The sequence below is a fragment of the Cherax quadricarinatus genome, chromosome 14 (assembly GCF_038502225.1).
Source record: "Cherax quadricarinatus isolate ZL_2023a chromosome 14, ASM3850222v1, whole genome shotgun sequence".
In the NCBI taxonomy this organism is placed as follows: domain Eukaryota; kingdom Metazoa; phylum Arthropoda; class Malacostraca; order Decapoda; family Parastacidae; genus Cherax; species Cherax quadricarinatus.
Genome location: NC_091305.1, coordinates 25,936,217 through 25,957,992, shown reverse-complemented (window position 1 = coordinate 25,957,992; position 21,776 = coordinate 25,936,217). Strand labels below are relative to the sequence as shown.

At 43.1% G+C, this 21,776-nt stretch overlaps 1 protein-coding gene across 6 annotated transcripts in view; it reads right to left on the bottom strand.

The window, feature by feature from the left end:
* Nucleotides 1–379: 379 nt before the first annotated feature.
* The window catches only part of Ten-a (tenascin accessory), a 1,550,399-nt gene continuing 1,529,002 nt past the window's right edge, over nt 380–21,776 (bottom strand). For all 6 annotated transcript variants that reach the window (XM_070084924.1, XM_070084928.1, XM_070084925.1 and 3 more), the window contains 9 exons: nt 17,996–18,128; nt 16,304–17,557; nt 15,620–15,848; nt 14,789–14,914; nt 13,609–13,772; nt 12,185–12,310; nt 11,257–11,451; nt 7,514–7,741; nt 380–7,232 (listed from right to left, as the gene is read on the bottom strand). In XM_070084924.1, the coding sequence (XP_069941025.1) occupies nt 6,954–7,232; nt 7,514–7,741; nt 11,257–11,451; nt 12,185–12,310; nt 13,609–13,772; nt 14,789–14,914; nt 15,620–15,848; nt 16,304–17,557; nt 17,996–18,128 (2,734 nt within the window). In that variant the 3' untranslated portion in view covers nt 380–6,953. The remainder of the gene's footprint in view (nt 7,233–7,513; nt 7,742–11,256; nt 11,452–12,184; nt 12,311–13,608; nt 13,773–14,788; nt 14,915–15,619; nt 15,849–16,303; nt 17,558–17,995; nt 18,129–21,776) is intronic.

Genomic DNA, 21,776 nt, shown 5'->3' with positions numbered 1-21,776 from the left:
CCTAGATCAAGAGCACCTCACCAGCGTCAAGGAACTATCCTTGCTGGACCCAATGGAAATAAGAAAGTCCTTGATGGCGCCTGACTTTCTTGGGATATCCTGGGTGGCTAACCCTCAGGGGTTAAAAATCCGAACAAAATCTTATTTTAGCTAACACCCAAGTACTTTTTTTTCACTGCTAGGTAAATATTGAAGACTGTCGCCCTTACGTCTTGGTTTTCTTGAATTTAAATGAGGTCTTTCCTTTTCAGGGGTGGCTACGAGCCTATTTCTTACTCTATTTTTTTAACTCCTTCAAATACACTGTTTCGTATAGCATTATAAAAATTCTGGAGGTGCACATGACAGAAGTCATCGAAGGATGAATCAAAGGCTATCATTACAAAATTATTCATTTTATTTGATAGAAACACTTTCATTTATAAACAGCCAAAACCATCGATCATACAAACCTGGAGGCCAGTTGAGGAAGACAGAGTTATACCACACGGGCTCTCTAGGTAGCCGCACCACTCTTGTAACACAGGAACTTGAACCTTAAGATCTTCCTGTGCGGTATATCCTCTACTTCCTTACTGCCCACAGATATAATATAAGCAAGATAGAAGGATGCAAATTTTTTTATTAATGGATTTTGATGAAATCTGGGGGAATTGTGGTTGGGGGAAGCGAAGTGTGTGTTTGGGGAGAGCGAAGTGTGTGTTTGGGGAGTGGGGCTTGGGGGTATAGAGAAGGGAGCGGTATAGTAATGGGGGAGGGGGTGCTACAGAAAAGGGGCTTTGGTAGTATAGAGGGGGGGAAGTTTGGAAATATAGATAGGGGGGGGATATGTTTTAGGGGAGGCAGATTGAGATATGGAGGCTGAGGTACAGATGGAAGATGAAAATGTGTTTTAGGAAAGTGGTTTTGGGGGATGCAGATATTAACGAAAAGTGTTGGAAGAGGCGAGTACGAGGGTAAAGAAGTCAGGGAAGTTGAGATGCTGATGGTGTGAAAAGGTTGGGGGAAAGAGGGGAAAGATACAGGGTAGCATGGGGAAGGAGGTGGAGGTAGCAGATGATGGGGATGGATACATCTACGTTGAATGAAGTGTAGCAAGGCAGGATAGGCAGGGAGGATAGGTAACTGATGGTAAAGGCAGCGACACGTAAACTATTTAAAACGTGTGAGACAGAGAAAGTAGGTGGGCGAGAGAATAGAGAGATGGAGAGAGTGGAAGTGGAGAGAAGAGAGTGGGAGAGAGCAGAGCAGAGAAAGTGAGAGTTTAAGCAGAGAGGAAAGAAAAAAAGGGGAAGAGAATAAAGAGAAAAGAGAGTAAAGGGAGAGGAATAGCAGAGGGAGGAGAGACGAAAATGAGGGGAATAGCAGAGAGAGAGAGAGAGAGAGAGAGAGAGAGAGAGAGAGAGAGAGAGAGAGAGAGAGAGAGAGAGAGGTAATATAGAAGTTAGGAGAGAGAGCGAGAGTCAAGAGACAGATGACAAGGGCTGCAACACACAACATAAGAGGGAACTCCTAAGACATCCAAGTGTCCACATCTAGAAAAGTGACCACACAAAAAGGTACACAACTATGCCGAGGAAACCCAACGTGAAGTTACTAAAGAAGCGATATTTATTTTATTTTCTCTCGTTATTTCTTACTGCTCGTTCAGGGAATTTCGCAATTTTGCCTCTCAGCCGAGTCCTAGTATCTGGGGACGTTGCAATGCATTCTTCTATATGTACAGAAGGGAGAGTGGGCACACGCTACATTATGTACATCTTGTCTTAAGAGTCCGTAGTACAGGATTCATTATATATTTACAAAGATCACATATAGTACAACATTAAATAAATGCGATGAATGCTTATTTTTAATCTTCCTCTTTAGCTCTCAGCAAGAAATGTGACAATGAATTCTGTGTTCATTACAGACATAAACGGCAAATCTTTGGCAAATTCATTCCAACGTAGTTTAAATATCGTGAAAATAAAGTCTTGGAGGAAATATTGTACAGACGTCCATGCCGAGTCCCACCTCACCACATTGTTTACCACAGGAAACCCCGGAATTGGCTGACGACTTCCACAACATGGCTTGTTACTGGTTGACACCAGCCAATCACGAGCTACCTCCGATGGCTCTCGGCCAATCAGGTGAAACTTACCAGGGGTGTTGAGCGAGGTAGGAGGGAGCAAGACAGTATATAACATGCCTTTGGCGGCAAAGTTAAGCAATACAAAGAGAGACTATGTAGTCATAAAAGGCATTTCAAGGACATGCTGAAGAATAAGACAAGGCAAGTCGGCGGTGGAGTATAGGTAAGCCCTGGAACATGGCTTGGGATCCTTAGTTGCTGAGGGTTAAGCCCCCTGAACATGTCTTGGGATCATGGGTCAAGGTTCAAGCCCTGGAACATGGCCTAGGATCCTTGGATATCGCGGGTTAAGTCCTGGAACACGGCCTGGGATCCTTGGATATTGATAGCTAAGCCCTAGAACAAAACCTGGAATCTTTAGGTACTGAAGGTTAGGTCCTGAAACATGGCCTTCAGGCCTTAGGCATAGATGATTAAATGCTGGAAAGGCATCCTCAGTTCCCAAATACCGAAAATCAGGCCTTGGAACGTGGCTTAGATTCCAAGAATTTTCCACCAGTAGTTTTAAGAATCTCCAAGGAATACAAAATTGTCTGCCTTTAAACTAAACTCAATATTCCTGTGCAAACATTGACATAAACATTGACATATACATTTCGTATGAACCAAGAGGCACTGAGACAAAATGTAGTGTACATTTTTTTTCTCCCATTCGAACCATTGACTACTTTTTCGTTACATTTGTTTTAAGAATAAAATCTTAATTCTAAATATAACCTGATGCTAGTTAAAGATTATTTTATGTAAATATTTCTCATCACTAACTCTGCAAATAAATAATAAGGGGGAGAATTCCTTCAAACTTTTCAGAGGCTTATGTAAATAATAGGAGCGCCGGGAAGGACGCACTGAATGAGAGAGAGAGAGAGAGAGAGAGAGAGAGAGAGAGAGAGAGAGAGAGAGAGAGAGAGAGAGAGAGAGAGAGAGAGAGAGAGAGAGAGAATCTATATAATGTTATATACACAGCGAAGTTCGGGAGGATATAAAAATACTTTAAATTAATAGCACCTTGTGCCTTCTCTCGTGATTCGCACCCGACGTCGGTCAGTGTCCTGACGTCAGCAGGAAAGTATAGAAAGTCCTCACATAAAGTATTAGGTCTCTCAGAGTACATCGAGTCCTCACATAAAGTATTAGGTCTCTCAGAGTACATAGAGTCCTCACATAAACAACAGCTCTCTCGAAGCAAATCAAGTAAACGCATGGCGGACCGAGAGCTCTATCAAAGTTGAAAAAAATCCTTAACCTACTGAACTCTCAATAGCAACAAAAGCTCTTTTGAGTATCTATATCCACCACACACATTTACAGAGCTAAAAAAAAAAAATACGAAATTTTAATAAATTAGAAAAAAAAAACTATGAGCAGAACTATCTCACAAAGTTGAAAGAGCTCTCTCTCATGTTACTCAAATTACATAAAAAAAATATTTCCAAAGTACGGTGAACTAACATGAGTAAACAGTTCTCTCTCCAGGTATATAATGCATTCTCAAAACCTCAGAGTTCTCTCAAAATATATACATAGTTCTAAAGTCAGTGTATGAATATATATCTCAACTGATACAAGCTCACATTAATGATCAACAGCTGCCAAATTATACTCAAAATTTACATAAAAAAAAAATTTTTTACAATATTTAAAATCCTATAGTGCATTTTTATTTTCTAGCTGCATATAATTAATAGGATTTCTTACAAGGCATCAATGACTCGTTGGAAATAAAAACGATAAACAAAAGAACATCAATTATATCAATATCAAGTGAAAAGGACCTGAAAAGAATAATTTTTTAGAATAAATTACGAAAATTGTAGTTTTAGATAAGAGTGAAACTTAGTATGTATCTCCTTCAAGGAGAAACATGTCTGGATGCTGATGATTTTTTTTTACCAACAAACTGGAGCTATTCTCCTCTTCCTTAGATCAAACCTGATTATTTTTCATTTCCCTACGGGTTTAGCACTTGTCCATCAATAATAATTCACATAAAATATATATACATAAACACACTAGTACATTATACACATAAAACAAGCCATAGTTATTGTAAAAATATGTATAATATGCAATTATCTGTATGTGGCAATTTTCAGCTAATACTAGTTGTTAAAAATATTATATAATTCTTTGGTTTAAATCATTATACAAACGTAGTTTATATTAAGAAAAGTTTGGAAATAAACACAAGATTTATTCATTGTGTAATGGATGAAAAAGTTGAGAGGTTGACTCTTTGTGGCTTGCGACGATTGTGAGGGGGTGGCACCCCCCTGGGGTGGTGGGACGTGGCACACTACCTGGGGTGGTGGGACGTGGCACCCTACCTGGGGTGGTGGGACGTGGCACACTACCTGGGGTGGTGGGACGTGGCACCCTACCTGGGGTGGTGGGACGTTGCACCCTCCCCGGGGTGGTGGGACGTGGCACCCCCCTGGGGTTGTGGGACGTGGCACCCTCCCTGGGGTGTGGCACCCTCCCTGGGGTGTGGCACCATCCCTGGGGTGGTGGGACGTGGCACCCTTCCTGGGGTGTGGCACCCTTCCCTCCACTCAGGTAGGACACGAGACACTAGCCCACGAACTGAAAATCAAAACTAGACGGCACTTTTTTCGGTATCGGAGCGTTATTAACGCCAGGACAAACTGAAATACCGTCTAGCTTGAATGTCCATAGCACAGACTAGTTTCAGACTCTTACAGCCACGGTATCTGCAGCGGTAAATCTTCGTGACACAGACGACGACCACACGTCACAGCCTCGTCCTCTGCAACCTTGAACGTTAATTAACCTCGTCGAGATATAATTCTTCTAGTTGATAAATAAACACAAAACAAAAACGCTTGTAAATAACTGTCTTGAAAGTCAGAATTTTACTTTTGTATGCCTAAGATAAGCGCCGGTGATGTGAGATGGTACTACCTTGCCTAGAAGGTGGCTAATTCTCTGCAAGATTATTCTACTTTGTATATATACCTACATATATATTGTATGTGAATTATATATATATATATATATATATATATATATATATATATATATATATATATATATATATATATATATATATATATATATATATATATATATATATATACATAATCTCAATATGTAGTTCTACTGTGAAAAAGCTCTTTGATATCGATGGTTTCTAAGTGAAGGAGTGAGACTAGCGACGTTCCCTACACCGGTCACAACACAACTCTGGTTAATTCATTCACAAGGTCTGTAACAGGAAGTGTGGAGTTGCCACCGATGCCCTTGCCTGGCCAGTGGCTGAGTCAGCAAGGGTAACCAGTGGCTGAGTCAGCAAGGGATGCCAGAGTGTCCAGCATTGTCAGTGTGTGGCCTGTCATATCTCACCTCACATCCGAGCAGCTGACAATTGAAGGACCTGAATGGTTATCGAGAGAGCTGACGGCAGGGCCGCTGTCACTGACGCTCCTGCCGAATACGTTTTCCACAGCACTAATCACTGTATACCAAGTTCTCATAATATGTCATCAACAACTAGTTCAACAGCCACCTCCGCCCTTGCCACTGCACTCTCATGTATCACCAGCTATGTTTTTCCTGTTTGTTTTCAATAAGTTCTCTCGGTGTTTAATAAAATACAAATATCAAAATATGTTTCCCCCTTCACTTTTACAGCGAATGGACACTTAATATATTCATGCATCGTATGTAAATGAGACTCAGCTTCATTGTTGAGTCTGTAAATGACAGTAAAAATGTGTGCATTCTGCAGAGTACAGTTATCACATGCAGTCTCAATGTTTCTAACGTGAAGTGATCCTCTGGACAAAAGTGAGGCTTAACTATTATAAAGCACAAGCCCTGCTCGAGGAATTCAGTTTACCAGTACACTTGTTCAATTCAGCTTCTCAATACGCCGCTACTCCAACAACTTGTTCACTTCAGCTTGCCAGTACACTGCCACTTGATACTTGTTCACTTCAGCTTGCCAGTGCACTGCCACTAGATACTTGTTCATTTCACCTTTTCAGTACACTGTCATTTCATCAACATGTCGAGTTCTGATTGAAAAAACAGTTGAATTCACAACGGTTTGATTTCATCAAGAGTTCTTCATTCTCTCATATACATGTCTTTTTATTTCACCTTACATGAAGTGTTTTTTTTTGTTCATATTAAACGGACGTCGAAGTGCATAAGTTACTGTTTTCAAATGGTCCTCTCTCTCTCTTGCAAGCACACGCGCAAGCATACACACAAACACCCGCGCACGCACACCGGGACATGCCTCAACATCTTTCATTCAAATTTTAAAAATTTGCTGATGAATGTCTATTAAATTCAGAGAAAAGAAAAAGAACAATGTCTCTTGTGTTTTCGAAGGTCTAAGACAAAGGTGGGAGCCGCCTCCATAGCTCCCGGGAGGAGACAGCTGCAGTCTTCAGTCTGGTCACGATCTCTCTTTTCCTCCACAGTCACGGCGCTAGGGAGGATCATTCTGCCAGAGGCTCTTGTTACTCTCTCTCTGTCTGGGCAGAGTAGAACATAATCATTAAACCGGACGAAATGATCAGAGTTACAAGCACATTCACCACTCCCTTGTTTCTGTCTTGCAATCCTCCGTTGCAGATGCTACAAGCAGAGGCACAACTGTTCTTTCCTTGCACAGCTGTCGCGTGGAGCATCAGCTGCACACTCTTAGATGTTACAGCAGCCGTAAACAAGGGACAATACAAGTACAATATCCCCCTTTTTTTAGCACAGCTGTCACGACGAACAAACTGAAGCAGCGCCACAGGAAAGAGCAGAAAGGGATGAAGGTGGCAGAAAGGGGTTGAACCTAGCAGAGTCCCTTCCACCACTTGCGGCATCTGTGTGATCTCCTCCGCGTCTTTGAGTTTCGTCTGGTTCTTTTGGTATCCTTGAAGAAGCGAACGTTGGTGGGATCGTCAAGGAGCGCTGGGTAGGTCTCAGGGGGATGGAGATAGCGGGCAGTGTAGCTGCTGACGGCGCCCCGGGACAGTAGTTCTTCTGTCTCGCTGGACGACCACTCTACTGTCCCCGGAAGGCCAGAAGACAGACGGTCGCGTTCCTCGGACCAAGCACGCCGGATGGCCACCTGGGGATGAGACCGGAGATGAACGACCCAGGCATGAATGGAAGGTAAACATTGCAAGCTTGGTTACTCTATCAAGGAGAGAGAGAGAGAGAGAGAGAGAGAGAGAGAGAGAGAGAGAGAAGAGCTTAGCGGTTTACTGATTACAAATTCTGTAGTTTAACATAATACCAATGTACTATAAATATATATTTTATTATAAATCGCAGATAATTTTTTTTTACCCCACTTACCTTCCTTTCCATACCCACCACTCTTTCCCCTACCACTTCTTCCCTCCTCACCTTCTTGGCGTGTCTGAGGAGCCGTTTCTTCTCCTGCAAGATGGTGGTGCCATAGCGGATGTGGATGACAGCTGAGGCGCTGTGGAGCTTCACATCAACAAACTTGTCTGATCCTTCTTCTGTGGGGGTGAGAGGCTGGGAGGAGGAGGGCTCGTGGATTGTAATGTTCACCTCCCCGCCTAGACGGTTCAACTGCGTCATGTCCTCAGACGCTTTCCAATAGTTCTCCTGTTGGGGAGAGAGTTAGGAGTGAGAGTTAGTTAACAGTTAGGCAACGTGTCTGTGTCGCAATTAGCGAACGTAAGATAGAGCCTTCACCAGTCCTGAATGACCAACACGGGTTAACCATTTACATAAAATTAAGTATAACAACTTATAACGATTCTCTTGAGAGGATTTAGTTAAATTTAGGGCCTATCGAGCTCTAGATTAACAATATGGTTTTACCTTCCCCCTCAATCCCCCCCACCACAAAAACGATTTAGGTAAACTGTGTCCATACACACCGAGAAATTAGTTTGAGTGTTTTAAGTTTAAAGCCTGTCGACTGCACGAGGGTCATTAAGGCAACAGATCACTTATACCCGAACATCATTAAGGTAGCAGATCACCTGTTATCTAACATCATTAAGGTAGCAGATTAATATAGCAGATTACCCGTTATCTAACATGATCAAAGTAGCAGATCACTTGTAATGTGACATCACTGAGGGAGCACATAGCCAGTACTCTACCATCAAGAGTTTTAATCCTTTATCCAAGGATACGGAGGGAAACGTCATCTCATTTTCATTTCCAGTTAATTGGTTAGTTGGGAATTGTTGGAGTTACTGTAGCCATCTCTTCATCCTTCCCTTCCTTCCCTCAACTTTTCCTCCCTCCCTTACCTCAACTCTTCCTTTCTCCCATCAACTTTCATTCCCCTCCTCTCCTTCCCCCTCCTTCAACTGTTCCTCTATCCTTCCAAACTTCTCATTTCCCCTCAACTCTTCCTCCTCTCATCGCCACCCTATACAGGTATGGAACTTGGAATTTCGCAATAATTAAGGCGATTACTCCAAATGGGCAAGCGATTAAGGCCGAGGATTTTGGAAAATTGCAGCCATATCTGAGCGGGGATTTCCCCGGGGAGGATTTCAGGGGACGGGGTGATTAACGAGATTTCGCAAGGGTGAATGTGCTTTTCCCCTGGGTGAGTGACGGAGATGAAGTAAGGTGGTGGTAGGTGGTGGTGTTTGTGGTGGTGGTGGGTGGTGGTGGTAGGTGGTGGTGGTGGGTGGTGGTGGTAGGTAGTGGTGGTAAGTGGTGGTGGTGTGTGTGGTAACAGTAATAAAGTAGTAGTGGTGGTGGTGGAGACACGAGAAAATAATGTATGACTGCGCTCGAGTATCTTTCCCGTACACTGATTTCTTTCAACAATCGTTAACCAGGTTGATCTGCCCATCAAAAAAAAAAGAGGTGGGGAATTCTACATCACGTTTATCATTCATTGTACCCAAGGTACAAAACTACTACCCTTCTTGCCACATTGACAGCTTAGCATATCACCTACATGCTTCAATCAGGTCTGTCAAGGCAGCAATACCCAAAATTTGTCCACCAGGACTCCACTAGGTACCCCTGGCTCCTTAACACAATTCAGTCCGTAAGTATTCCATAAACCAAGTGGCGAAGCGTGATCTTATAAGTCTTTTTTATGCCAAAATCTTAGGTTTGCCTGTAAAAAATATATTAACTGCAAAGACGTTACATCTACCTGTCTCATTGGCTTATTTGTGCTGGTAAATTTTTGCCAGGACAAAAACCAAGAACCATGAACCAGTCAACGCAGTAACACTATACAGTCAACACAGTCAACGCAGTAACACTATACAGTCAACACAGTCAACGCAGTCAACACTATACCCTGTGGAGGCTGCGACAAGATTTATTTAGGTGAAACAGCAAGAAACCTCGACACCCGCCTCAATGAACACATTTATGCATGTAGGAACGATAACTTGAACAACGCCTGCGTACAACACCGAAATTCCACCAATCATCTCATGAAATTCAGGGACGCCTAATAAGTGATCAAACAAACTAATTTCCGCAGGCGCAAGTGCCTTGAATCATCACTAATCGCTGTTTCTATTACAATTAAACAAAAACAAAGGCAGTTTCATCATCTCTGAAGTCTTAGCAAGAATCCTCCTGAAAACAGTAAACCCTGCCATCACATAGTCTCTCTTGCTGATGTACTACTACTATTACTATCACTAGCACTGCATATCACTCTAAGCCTACATATACCCTCTGTGTCCATGTATTGTTTGTAACGGCTTGACAAAGCTCCTGGAGAGCGAAACGTTGCCACAATAAAATGTCAAATTAGTTGCACTTGTGTCCTGTTACTCAACATGACGTAGTCTCGACAAAGATTTTCTGCAAAAGATTAGAGTTGCCTTAGTGAAGATAGCATTTGAAGTTAACTTTCTCAATTGGCAAATGTAAATTTACCACAGTTTTACAGAGCATATAAATGCAATATATTCTGTATATAAAATAAATTCTGTAAAACTGTGTTCGTGCTGGAGACTGGAGCCCTTCAGAAGGCTGCTTAACAACAAGATTCAGAACTAAAAGTTTTGCTGAGTAGCGGTTAAGACGCTGATGTGACTGACGCGTTAATTTGAAACCCTAATGTTGAAATCCCATGTTCACAACACAGTTTATTGTTATTTGTACACCTCGAGAAATTACTAGAGTGTATTTATATATATATATCTATATATATATATATATATATATATATATATATATATATATATATATAAATATATATATGTCGTGCCGAATATGTAAAACTGGTCAATTAGCAAGAACTCATTTAAAATTAAGTCCTTTCTAAAATTTTCTGTTGTACGTTTAAAGATATATTTTTTCATTAATGTTAATGTAAAAAATTATAATTTTGCACCAAAAGCATCTTAGAAAACTTACCTAAGCTTATTATAACAAGCATAATTTATTTTAGCCTAATCCAACTAAATATATTTTAGATTTGTTTACAATAATTTAATACTAAACAAACACAACGAAATATATTTTTTTTCGTTAGGTTCAGAATGATCTTTGCGAAATTATTGCATACACAAATTTTCACTTGTCCTATATGGCAAGATGAGCGTTGCTATTTAAGACAAGATCGCAAGTTCTGCCTATTCGGCACAACATATATATATATATATATATATATATATATATAGATATATATATATATATATATATATATATATATATATATATATATATATATGCAAAACAATCTCAGACAGGCGATCTTAACAATGCAAGACAAGCTACGGGGGAGGAGGGGGGTGGAAATCATTGCGCAGACAGAGGCTGGTGCCATCGCGGTACCATACTCGGAAAAACTTACCCTATTTCTCCTGTTGCAGCCTTGCAACATTGCACAGCTCCTGATGACGCAATGAGAAGATTTCCACACCCCTGTAGCTTGTCTTATATATATATATATATATATATATATATATATATATATATATATATATATATATATATATATATATATATATATATATAAAATCACAATGTATGGTAATCAAAATCTCAAGCTCTTTTGTAGCCTCTCGCTTTTTAAGGTAATGTGAAATTTCAAGAAAAACGTTTGCAGTTTAAATTAATTATGTAGTTTTTCTACCTGTCTTAAGTTTATACATATAACGGGACAAAGCATTTACCTTGACGAAGTAGAAGACGTGTGTGTTATGCGTGGTAAGGGTGATGTCGAGCAGGAGGGAGTTGTTGAAGACTGAGGTGAGGACATCCCTGAAGATGGGGTTGGCCTGGTCCGTGGCAGTGATCATGGCACGGCCCTCTACACAGGACACCAGCAAACCCTCGCCAAATGGCCCTGGCACCGCAGAGATCTCCACCTGCAGCACACACACAAGGGCAGACTGCTAAGTACAGGTATCTCACTCTCAGCATTATTATTTTTATTATTATCATCATCATCATTGGGGAGCGCTAAATCCTTAAGGATTATACAGCATCTGTTAGGGAAGGGGGGATGAGATAGAAAGCATCTCGAGCACAGATCTAATTCCCTAGATCAAGAGCCCCTCACAAGCATCAAGGAACGTCCCTGAAGGTCCACTGTGAGCAGATTACAAATACTTGTGTTTGCTGACCCACTTGGGTCTAGTGTTGCATGTAAATATAATAAACCACGTGAAGAGTTTATGCTCAGTATATCGCCCACTATATGCTGCACACACAGCCAAGTAATATAAAGGTTTGACACCCCATACATCGCCTACTTTAAGGTGCACTTATAACCAATTCATGTATCCAGTTACATCAAATAACCGCATACAGGTGACACAGGGATGATGTCTAGCACTTGTTCTATGCATCATCATCATTATACTCTCTCTCTCTCACTCTCTCTCTCCCAGACAGGCAACGAAGGACACACATTCACACTCCACAAATTAGAAATGAAAACACGGTGACGCTTGGGTCCGTGCTGGAACATTATTAAGTCACCAGACATGATAATGATCTGGAGCCAACTGAAACGTCGTCCAGTTTTCATTTCAAATTTGTGAGTTTGTTGCAAACTGCTGCAGCCACAGGACGGTGGCTTGTGTTGGTTGAACCTACCTTGTGACGGTGGGGCCAGAAGTCATGTCGGAGCCGTGTGGGCGCTAGGGTTGACAAGCGGGCGGTGGTATGGGCGGCCTCCTCCAGTGTCAGCACCAGACCACTTACACACCCCACACCCACCACCTACAGTGCCGCATCAAGAAGAAGCAGAATACAATAGAGTTAACGGACTAATAATAATAATAATAATAATAATAATAATAATAATAATAATAATAATTTGTTAGCTTAATCACGTCTGTAAAATTTAACATCACTATATATAATAAATTAACGAGAAAATCTCTAAAAAGGATCTGTACAAAATCCAGCAGCCTCCTGCTTAACTACACCACTAAATCTCTCACTATCTAAGACACTCCCGAATAAGCCAGTGAGCTGATTCTCCCTGACAAAGTAACACTAAGAAACTCCAAGACTTTAAATATTCATTATGCATACAGGTACAGAAATACGAAGACTTTTTCACTTTCATTAATTTCAGATCAGCTATGGAAGCAGAATTACTCGGGTAAGAGTTTCAGTAACTCAAGGAGTGGGCGAGACTCGAACCGTGGCAAGGCGATCCTAAAATTACCGAGCTAACGCTTCTCTCACCCCTCATGCCAGACTAATTGATATTCGTCCAACTAGAAGTGTTTCTATGCACTGTGGTATGTTAGAGTGATGGGTTTATTGCTGGGGTCAGAGTATTTGTGATGTGTTGCTGAGGGTCAGTGTCAATGATGTGTTGCTGGGGTCAGAGTATCTGTGATGTGCTGCTGGGGTCAGAGTATCAGTAATGTGCTTATTGCTGGGGGTCAGCAACATGTTACTGGAATCTCGGTATCAGTGATATATTCGCCCAGCTAAAAATTAGTTGACGTTGTCATGTATAACTTGAAGAATACTATGTCTAGTTGACTTGCAAAAATATACCAGCATAAATACATCCAGTGTTACCATGCCTGTTATGGCTCCATATCTAATTCGTAATTATTTTTAAGACCAGAAAACCACTCAAACTGCGTCACCTCGATTAGCACCTCGCTAATATCTTACGTCACAAATGTAACTCTTGAAACGCAGAGGACAGAGGATTGAGCCGTCACCAGCCCTTGAACTTTACATAAATAATGAAAAGAACTCGTGCAGTATGTTAACATTCATTTACTTGAAAGGTAACACAAAACTTCGAAACTGAAAGTTTTTCGTTTTTAATCAAGAAAAGATTAAAACATATGCAGTTAATTGGAAATATAGATCGAGAAATGTATGTCTTTCGGTGTATATACAAGCTGAGAATTTACTTTATTCCCTATTTCAGAGATTAACCTGTTTACCGCTCTTGACTAGTGGTAAACAGGTCACATGCAACCTTGAGTAGTCGACAGATTTCAAACCCTATTAACCGACCAAAGAACAACGAGTGAATATCGTACCTGTTGAGCGAATGGGGAGGAGGCTGCGCGCATTGGTAAAATAGGGGCGCGAGTGAAGGCTTGCCACAGGGACGGGGGAGGGCGTGGGGTGCGGGACGCCCACGCCAGCTGAGGGGCAAGACTTTCCAGGTTGTATCCCAGCCGCGCCAGCCACGCCTTGTAGTCTGCAACACAGAAAACGGAGTCCATATCACCGTAAAATTTATTCTTCGTGAGAACAACTCAACCCCGTAAGGATCACATAGAGCCTGGGGAATGGGAGGTAATCAAGGGTTTCACCCCAGGAATGGAAGGAAGGTTCCAGTTTGTGTGTAGCAAAAGCCCTTCACCAGGATCAAGTACTATACCCGGAGTATACCTGGAGAGTGTTCCGGGGGATCAACGCCCCCGCGGCCCGGTCCATGACCAGGCCTCGTGGTGGATCAGGGCCTGATCAACCAGGATGTCACTGCCGGCCGAACGCAAAGCGACGTACGAACAACAGTCCGGCTGGTCAGGTACTGACTTTAGGTGTCTGTCCAATTCCCTCTTAAAGACAGCATACTTCAAGGTAACAAACACCTCGTTAAGTAGCATCGTTTGCATCGTAGCATTATTGGCGAATGTTCTTGTACCTGGTGAAGTATCAGTAACAAACTATGTATTGAAGAGAAGTGATGGCGTATTTAGATTATTGTACAACTTTCATAAAACATACCTGACAGCAGTCACTCTGATTCTAGACTCTAGAGAAACTGTGCTGCTGTTTATGTTGTTTCAATAGATGAATGCACAGATCTGAAGGAACCTTCTATGGGTCTTACATTCGGTGAAGGAACATTCCATAGATCTTTTTCATACCATAATTCTTTTCCATTCCATAGTTATTTTCATTCCTCCAGGTAGTCCAGGTAGCCCTCCAGGTAGGTGAGTGAAGGCACATACTGTATCATCTTCTCAGTGAGTGAATTGACATACTGTAGCGCCTACCCAGTGGGTGAAGGAACATACCAAATTTCCTTTCTAGTGGCAGGATGAAACTTATGTAATTTCTACCTAGTGAGTGAAAAAAACAATAGTCACTGCGTGAAAGAACGCGCGGAACAATTTGTTGTGTTAATGTTTGAAGCAACTAGCAATAGTTGCTCCAGTGGACGAAAAAGTCAAAGACCGAGCTTTCCTAGTGGGTGAAGTTACTTACCGTAGTTCTTCCAGTGAGTGAGATGAACGTTGATAGGATCGTTGCCATTGAAACGGTAGAGGGAGAGCTTGCCCGGGGTGAGAATGTTGTTGAGGACGTCCTCCCACGCTGGTGACAGCCACTGGCCTGCGTACACACACAAAAAAACACTTGGTTCATCATTCACGGGAATATTAGAGGGCAGAAGCGTGAAGGGTAAACACAAAGGTTTGAAAGAAGGAAACCCACGAGAATGAAACTAAATTACTGAGACGCGAAACGTTAGTTTCAGACCCAAGTGTGTAGGACCCGAGACTGAATCATCTGCGGATGATTTTGAACGGGGACTTTAATATCCTCATTCGAACAGCCAGTTTAATTGAGTGGTCACTTGCAAAATTTGTACCTAAATTACCATGTTCTAATTAAGTGGTTTGGGAAGAGGGGAGGAAGGGGAAAGGGTGGAGAGGTAGGAATGAGTGCTGAATAAGCAGGGAGGAGAGGGAGAGGAAGGAAAAGTAGGAAAGGAATTGGATATAATCGGCGTAAATAACGGTAACATAGCAAAAATGGGAAGAAAATAACTAGAAAAGTGAAGGAGGAAGAAAGGGAGAGAAAGAAATGAAAAGAGGGATACAAAGAAGGGCATGGGAGGGAGAAATAAATGGGAAATGGGAGATATAGGGATATAGGGAAAGAAACTCAATACACTGCATTTATCACTATTTTGTAATGAATTAGCCATACTGGAGAAAATTGCAAGAACACATGCTGGTATTTGTTTACAATATTAGATGCATTATGATTAGAGATTGAAGGAGTAGGAGGAGAGGCAGCAACCTCAGGTCGTACCTATGAGTGGGTCGTAGATGCGCCCCCGGGGCATGTGGACGAGTTCAGTGCGGGTCTCGAGGAGGCCGCCGCAGTAGTCCACAGGGAGGTAAAGGTATGGGTTGGAGTCGTACATGATGTGACCGTAGGGGGAGCGCATCATCTCGCGCACCACCTCACCGTACTTGTTGAACACCATCACCGGTGTGCCGCACTCGTCCGTCGCGATGTAGTATTTGTTACGGTACACCTGCATCAAGGGATGGCAGGAATCATGAGCTGTTTATATACACAAATAACCTGCACATAGGAGAATGAAACGTATGACGACATTTCGGTCCGATTTGAACCATTAAGCTTCATTCTCCTATGTGGGGATTATTTGTGTATTTGTTCCAGTCACGGTATTGTGCCTTTTTAATTTTTTCGTGATCTGTTATTTTACTGATCTTGACCAAACACTACATAGATTTGCAGAATCAGGTCGGGGTCTGTCAAGTACTACATGCAGAATAAACGAAACACTTAAACCGTGAAAAACGTGCCCCAATGGCGTTATAAATCATCCAAATGCTTAAAATTTTAGGAGTGATCATTGATTTTTCGTTTATGGTCTATGCAAGGCCAGTAGTCACTCAGCACAGCTCACGGAAATTCTTTCCCCTTAACATTATGTGGAATATATTTTTTGAACACTTATCTCACCTGTGCGAAGATGATATGTCCTCGGTCATCGTAGAGCAGAGTGATGAGGTTCCCGTCACGAGGGCTGTAGATGTGCGTCACCTGGTCCGGGTGACGCTGGTCTGTATACAGGAACTGCGTCACGTTTCCAAAGTTATCTTTTCTGGCCACCAGGCGGTCCTCGTGGTCGTAGAGATAGCGGATGTTGAAGCGGCCGGACTTAGCTGCCCGTACCAGGAGACCGCGAGCATTGTAGTGATAGGTGACCTCGCGTGCGTTCTGTACGATCGCGCCCCGCGAGTCGTAGCGGTACACTCCCTCACCGAATTTGACGATACGATCCTGAGAATCGTACTTCATGGGGATGGTGTTGGTGGAGTAAGTGAGGGAAAGCATGTTGCCGTTGGCATCGTAGGAGAAGCTCCACGGCTCCTTGGCCTCCACACTGATCAGCTGCCCGTCCGCGTCATAGGTGTAGTTGCGGGTGTTGGTGTAGGGCTTGCTGTGGTAGTTGCGCGTGAACGTCTTGGTCTGAGTTATTTTTCCGTCGGGGTTGTAGAAAATCTGCAGCTTGAACACCTCCATGTTGTGAATGGTGACGGCCGACTGGGCTACATGCAGGTGAGAGTTGAGCTGCCGGGAAAAGATAGCCGTGCCATCGTGGATGGTCGTTTCGTTTAACTTCGCCCTGGTTACCGTGAAGTGGGCGATCTGCGAGGGGCCTCCAGTGGACGGGTTGTAGGCGAAGGGAAAAGGATGCAAGTTCTGGCCGCCGATGCGCCCCGCAAAGCTCGTCACGCGGAAGTTAGAATCATGTTCATAGGTAAACTTAACGTTGCTGAGGCCAGTTCTGGCGCCGTAGTCGATACGGTGCTCCTGCAGAAGCCGCCCGTTGTACAATAGGTCCATTTTGTACTCCAGGTCCAACTCCTCGTGCATAATCTCTGACAGGAGGCCGTCGCTGCCGTAAGAAAACTCTGTCTTACCGTCGCCAGACACGATCTCCTTGAGCTGTCCTGATTCAGTGTAGGTATAGAGGACCTTGGCGGAGGCAGCGGGAAAGGCAGTGAGCATGAGGCGTCCGGCATGGTCCAGGTACTGCTTATACGAATGCGTCGACCCAGGTGGAGTGTACGAGAACACAAACCATCCGAATGACGGCTGCATAGAGAAAAAGTGGGCGGATCCCGTGGGTGTGGTGACGTACTTGAGGCCGCCCCGCTCATCGTAGTGGAGCCTCCAGGAACGACCAGAGGGCAGGGTCATGGTGGCTGGCTGCGTCAGAGAGGAACAACACTGTTACTGGTACGTGTTGGTAGCCTGAGTCACTGAGGTACCAACCAAACATCAGTGAATATACAAGAGTAAATACCAGGGAGCACGGAACAACGCAAGCCCATTCGTTAACTTTTCATTCGTAAACTTATTCATACACTGAAATATATCCAGTCAGCTACAAAGGAGGGCTCACAAACCAAAAATATATATTTTTTCTCTCTTTTCATTCGCCTGGCTCTTGATGTAGAAGAGCACACATCATCCACCCAGCCACTTATAGAGAAGAAACATTAACCCTCCTTTCCTGCCTTGCATCACCCATCATCCGCTGTAGCACTTACAGAATCATCCACTCACCCATTTATCCCTGTACTAAAACATTCACCCGTGCGTCACATCTTTGCTTCCAGCGAGCCAAAGAGGAACACAACTCACCAGTCTGGTGTCACCGAAGGTGTAGCTGGTGGTGTGTGCGGTGTGGGAAGACACGGAAGAGAGCAGTCCCTGCTCGTCATACTGGTAAGTCTCACTCGACCAGTCCCACTGACGCGCCTCCGTCCGACCGAACCTAAGGTCAACACGCGTCATAAAAGAGTCATGACAGAGGAGGCAGGAGTTATATGTGAGAAACGCGGTTTACCAGGGGGACAGTCTTCACTAAATTCTCAGTTACTGGGGACTAACTCGAGCAAATCTTGACAAAGGATGACTCGAAGCAGTATCTGACAAAACATCAGCTGATGCAAGAGGCTATAACCATACCATAGTTGCTAGCGAGGACAGTGATAACAGCGCAGAGGAGCAGTGATCATGGGCTTCACATTGAACACTCATGTAGGGCTCTGTACACAGCTGTCCCATGACAGTAACCAGCTCATCAGAGCTAAAGGGAACTAGGTGGGTACCCAAGCCCAACCTAGGTTCAAAATGATGTAGGTCTTAAACTAAGAGTGCCAGGTCAGCAGGTCTTGGCACACTACATTCTGATCAACTGGTCAACGTCAGGTGGCAGCTCTGGGCACCACCCAGTAGGTCTACGTCAAGAACGTAAATAACAATAAAATATAATAATAATAATAATAATAATAATAATAATAATATATAACAAATACTATTAATTCTATTATTAATAAATAAAAATGCTCATACTACTATTAACACTATTACTATTAATACTGTTACTTTACTACTATTAATACCACTCATTATATTAGTAAAATGAATATCTAAAAATGAGAAGGAATCAACAAAACATCAAACAATAGCGTTAGATTAAAAGTTTTGTAACATTAGTTTTTTAAACGTAATCACAAAAATTTCAGAAAAACAGAAATAAAATGCACGTGGGTTTTTTCGCTCCTCGAATTGCAAAATAAAAGTACATATAATTTTAAGTGTGTGCGTGTATGTGTGTGTGTGTTTATACTCACCTAGTTGTGGTTGCAGGGGTCGAGTCACAGCTCCTGACCCCACCTCTTCACTGGCCGCTACTGGGTCACTCTTCCTGCTCCATTGAGCTTTATCATACCTCTTCTTAAAGCTATGAATGGATCCTGCCTCCACTAAATTACTTGCCAGACTATTTCACTTCTTGACAACTCTGTGACTGAAGAAATACTTCCTAACATCCCTGTGATTCATCTGAGTCTTCAACTTCCAATTGTGTCCCTTTGTTACTGTGTCCAATCTCTGGAACATCCTGTCTCTGTCCACCTTGTCAATTCCTCTCAGTATTTTATATATCGTTATCATATCCCCCCTATCTCTCCTGTCCTCCAGTGTCGTCAGGCCGGTTTCCCTTAACCTCTCCTCGTAGGACATTCCCGTTAGCTCCGGGTCCAATCTTGTTGCAAACTTTTGCACTTTCTCGAATTTCCTTAGGTGCTAGGCTAGGTGTGAGTTCCAAACCGGTGCTGCATACTCCAATATAGGCTTAACGTACACGATGTGTGTGTATGTGTGTGTGTGTGTGTGTGTGTGTGTGTGTGTGTGTGTGTGTGTGTGTGTGTGTGTGTATGTGTGTGTGTGTGTGTGTGTGTGTGTGTGAGTGTGTGTGTGTGTGTGTGTGTTAGTCTATCTTTCTGGAGCGCTAGCAGAAGCCATCTCCACATTTTGAGTTCCGGGTATTTCGAGTGACTCGCGGTACCTCGTCAGTCACACAAAACAGCTGCTCGCAATGAATATATATTCTATGACTACAACTACGTACTGTATCTGCCTGGGATAAAACCTCAGTCCTATTCTACAAGTTCTGTTTGACCCTTACTACTTTAGCGCTCCCTCCCCCTTCTCAGTGAAATGTAAATCTCTCTCTCTCTCGGCCGAAAACAAGATCACCACTATCACTTTTTTATATTTTGGTACTTTGTCTTGTACCTATCCTTTTCTCTCCATCCTTGGATCAAGCCTGTTTATGTCTCATTATTTATCCGCTCCCTGGTTCCTAATGATTTAACGCTTCCCTGTGCCAGTACTAATCTTCTCGTGAGATGTCGGTAGCTGTTTCAAGGCTCAATCAAGTCTTTCCTAATTCTCTTTCCAGTAATCCACCAATCCCTGGTCCCTGCACTCACTGCCTAATTCCAAAACTTATCCACACATTCATCCATCCACCCATGTCTACTCCTTCCTTATCCACCCCTCTTTCCTTCCCCCTATCACCAGGCAGTCACTTCCTAGTCCCTTTCATCTCTACCAAATCCCTTTTATCCTCCCCGTCCCTTAATCTCTATATCCTCCCCGTCCCTGAATCCGTACATCCTCCCCGTCCCTTAATCATTAATCCCCACCAACTTACTTCTTTCTCTCATATCTGACTTTATTTTTCCTCCTCCACGTTCTTTCTTTGCTACTTTCCCCTCTCTTTCATTTGCTTCCTCCTCCCTTCCCCAGTCCTTTCCATGCTGCTCCCTTCTTCTTCCCTACTTTCCCCCATCTCTCTACTTTCTCCCCCCTCCACCTCCACCTATGTCTCCCCTCACTCATGCTTCCCCTCTCCCCTTGCTTCCCCTCTCCCCTTGCTTCCCCTCTCCCCTTGCTTCCCCTCTCCCCTTGCTTCCCCTCTCCCCTTGCTTCCCCTCTCCCCTTGCTTCCCCTCTCCTCCCCTAGCTCCTCTTCCAGAGGTTTCAGTCACCAATGCGTTATTAAATAGGCAGAACCAACAGACCGCGGCTTTAAGTTTGGCAATTAGCCGCAAGTTTGGCCAGTCCATGGAAGGGAATGAGAGGAGGGAGAGGAGAAACAGAAGGGAAGAGGAGGGGAGGCAGAAGGCAAGGAGTAGAGGGAGTAAGTTTACTTAGGTACAGGTACACATAAGTACAATTGTCATACATTGTGACATACGTGTAAATTACCTAGGATAATCCCCAGACAAAGTGACTTATTTCCACTGGGGTCAGAAGGGAAGGAAGGGAGCCGTAAACAGGAGGTGAGGGAAAGGACGATGATTAGGGGTCAGGGAGCGTGGGTAAAATGGGAAGAAAGAGGGAACAGATGATGAGTAAACTGGAGAAGTCACTACAATGATAAGTGTTGTAACCAGCATCGTTACTCTCAACATCGGTAACATCTGCTAGTCTCAGTGCTCTCAACATCAGTAACATCTGATAGTCTCAATGCTCTCAGCATCAGTAACATCTGATAGTCTCAATGTTCTCAACATCAGTAACATCTGATAGACTCAATGCTCTCAGCATCAGTAACATCTGATAGTCTCAATGCTCTCAGCATCAGTAACATCTGATAGTCTCAATGCTCTCAGCATCAGTAACATCTGATAGTCTCAATGTTCTCAGCATCAGTAACATCTGATAGTCTCAATGCTCTCAGCATCAGTAACATCTGATAGTCTCAATGCTCTCAGCATCAGTAACATCTGATAGTCTCAATGCTCTCAGCATCAGTAACATCTGATAGTCTCAATGTTCTCAGCATCAGTAACATCTGATAGTCTCAATGTTCTCAGCACCAGTAACATCTGATAGTCTCAATGCTCTCAGCATCAGTAACATCTGATAGTCTCAATGCTCTCAGCATCAGTAACATCTGATAGTCTCAATGCTCTCAGCATCAGTAACATCTGATAGTCTCAATGTTCTCAACATCAGTAACATCTGATAGTCTCAATGTTCTCAGCATCAGTAACATCTGATAGTCTCAATGCTCTCAGCATCAGTAACATCTGATAGTCTCAATGCTCTCAGCATCAGTAACATCT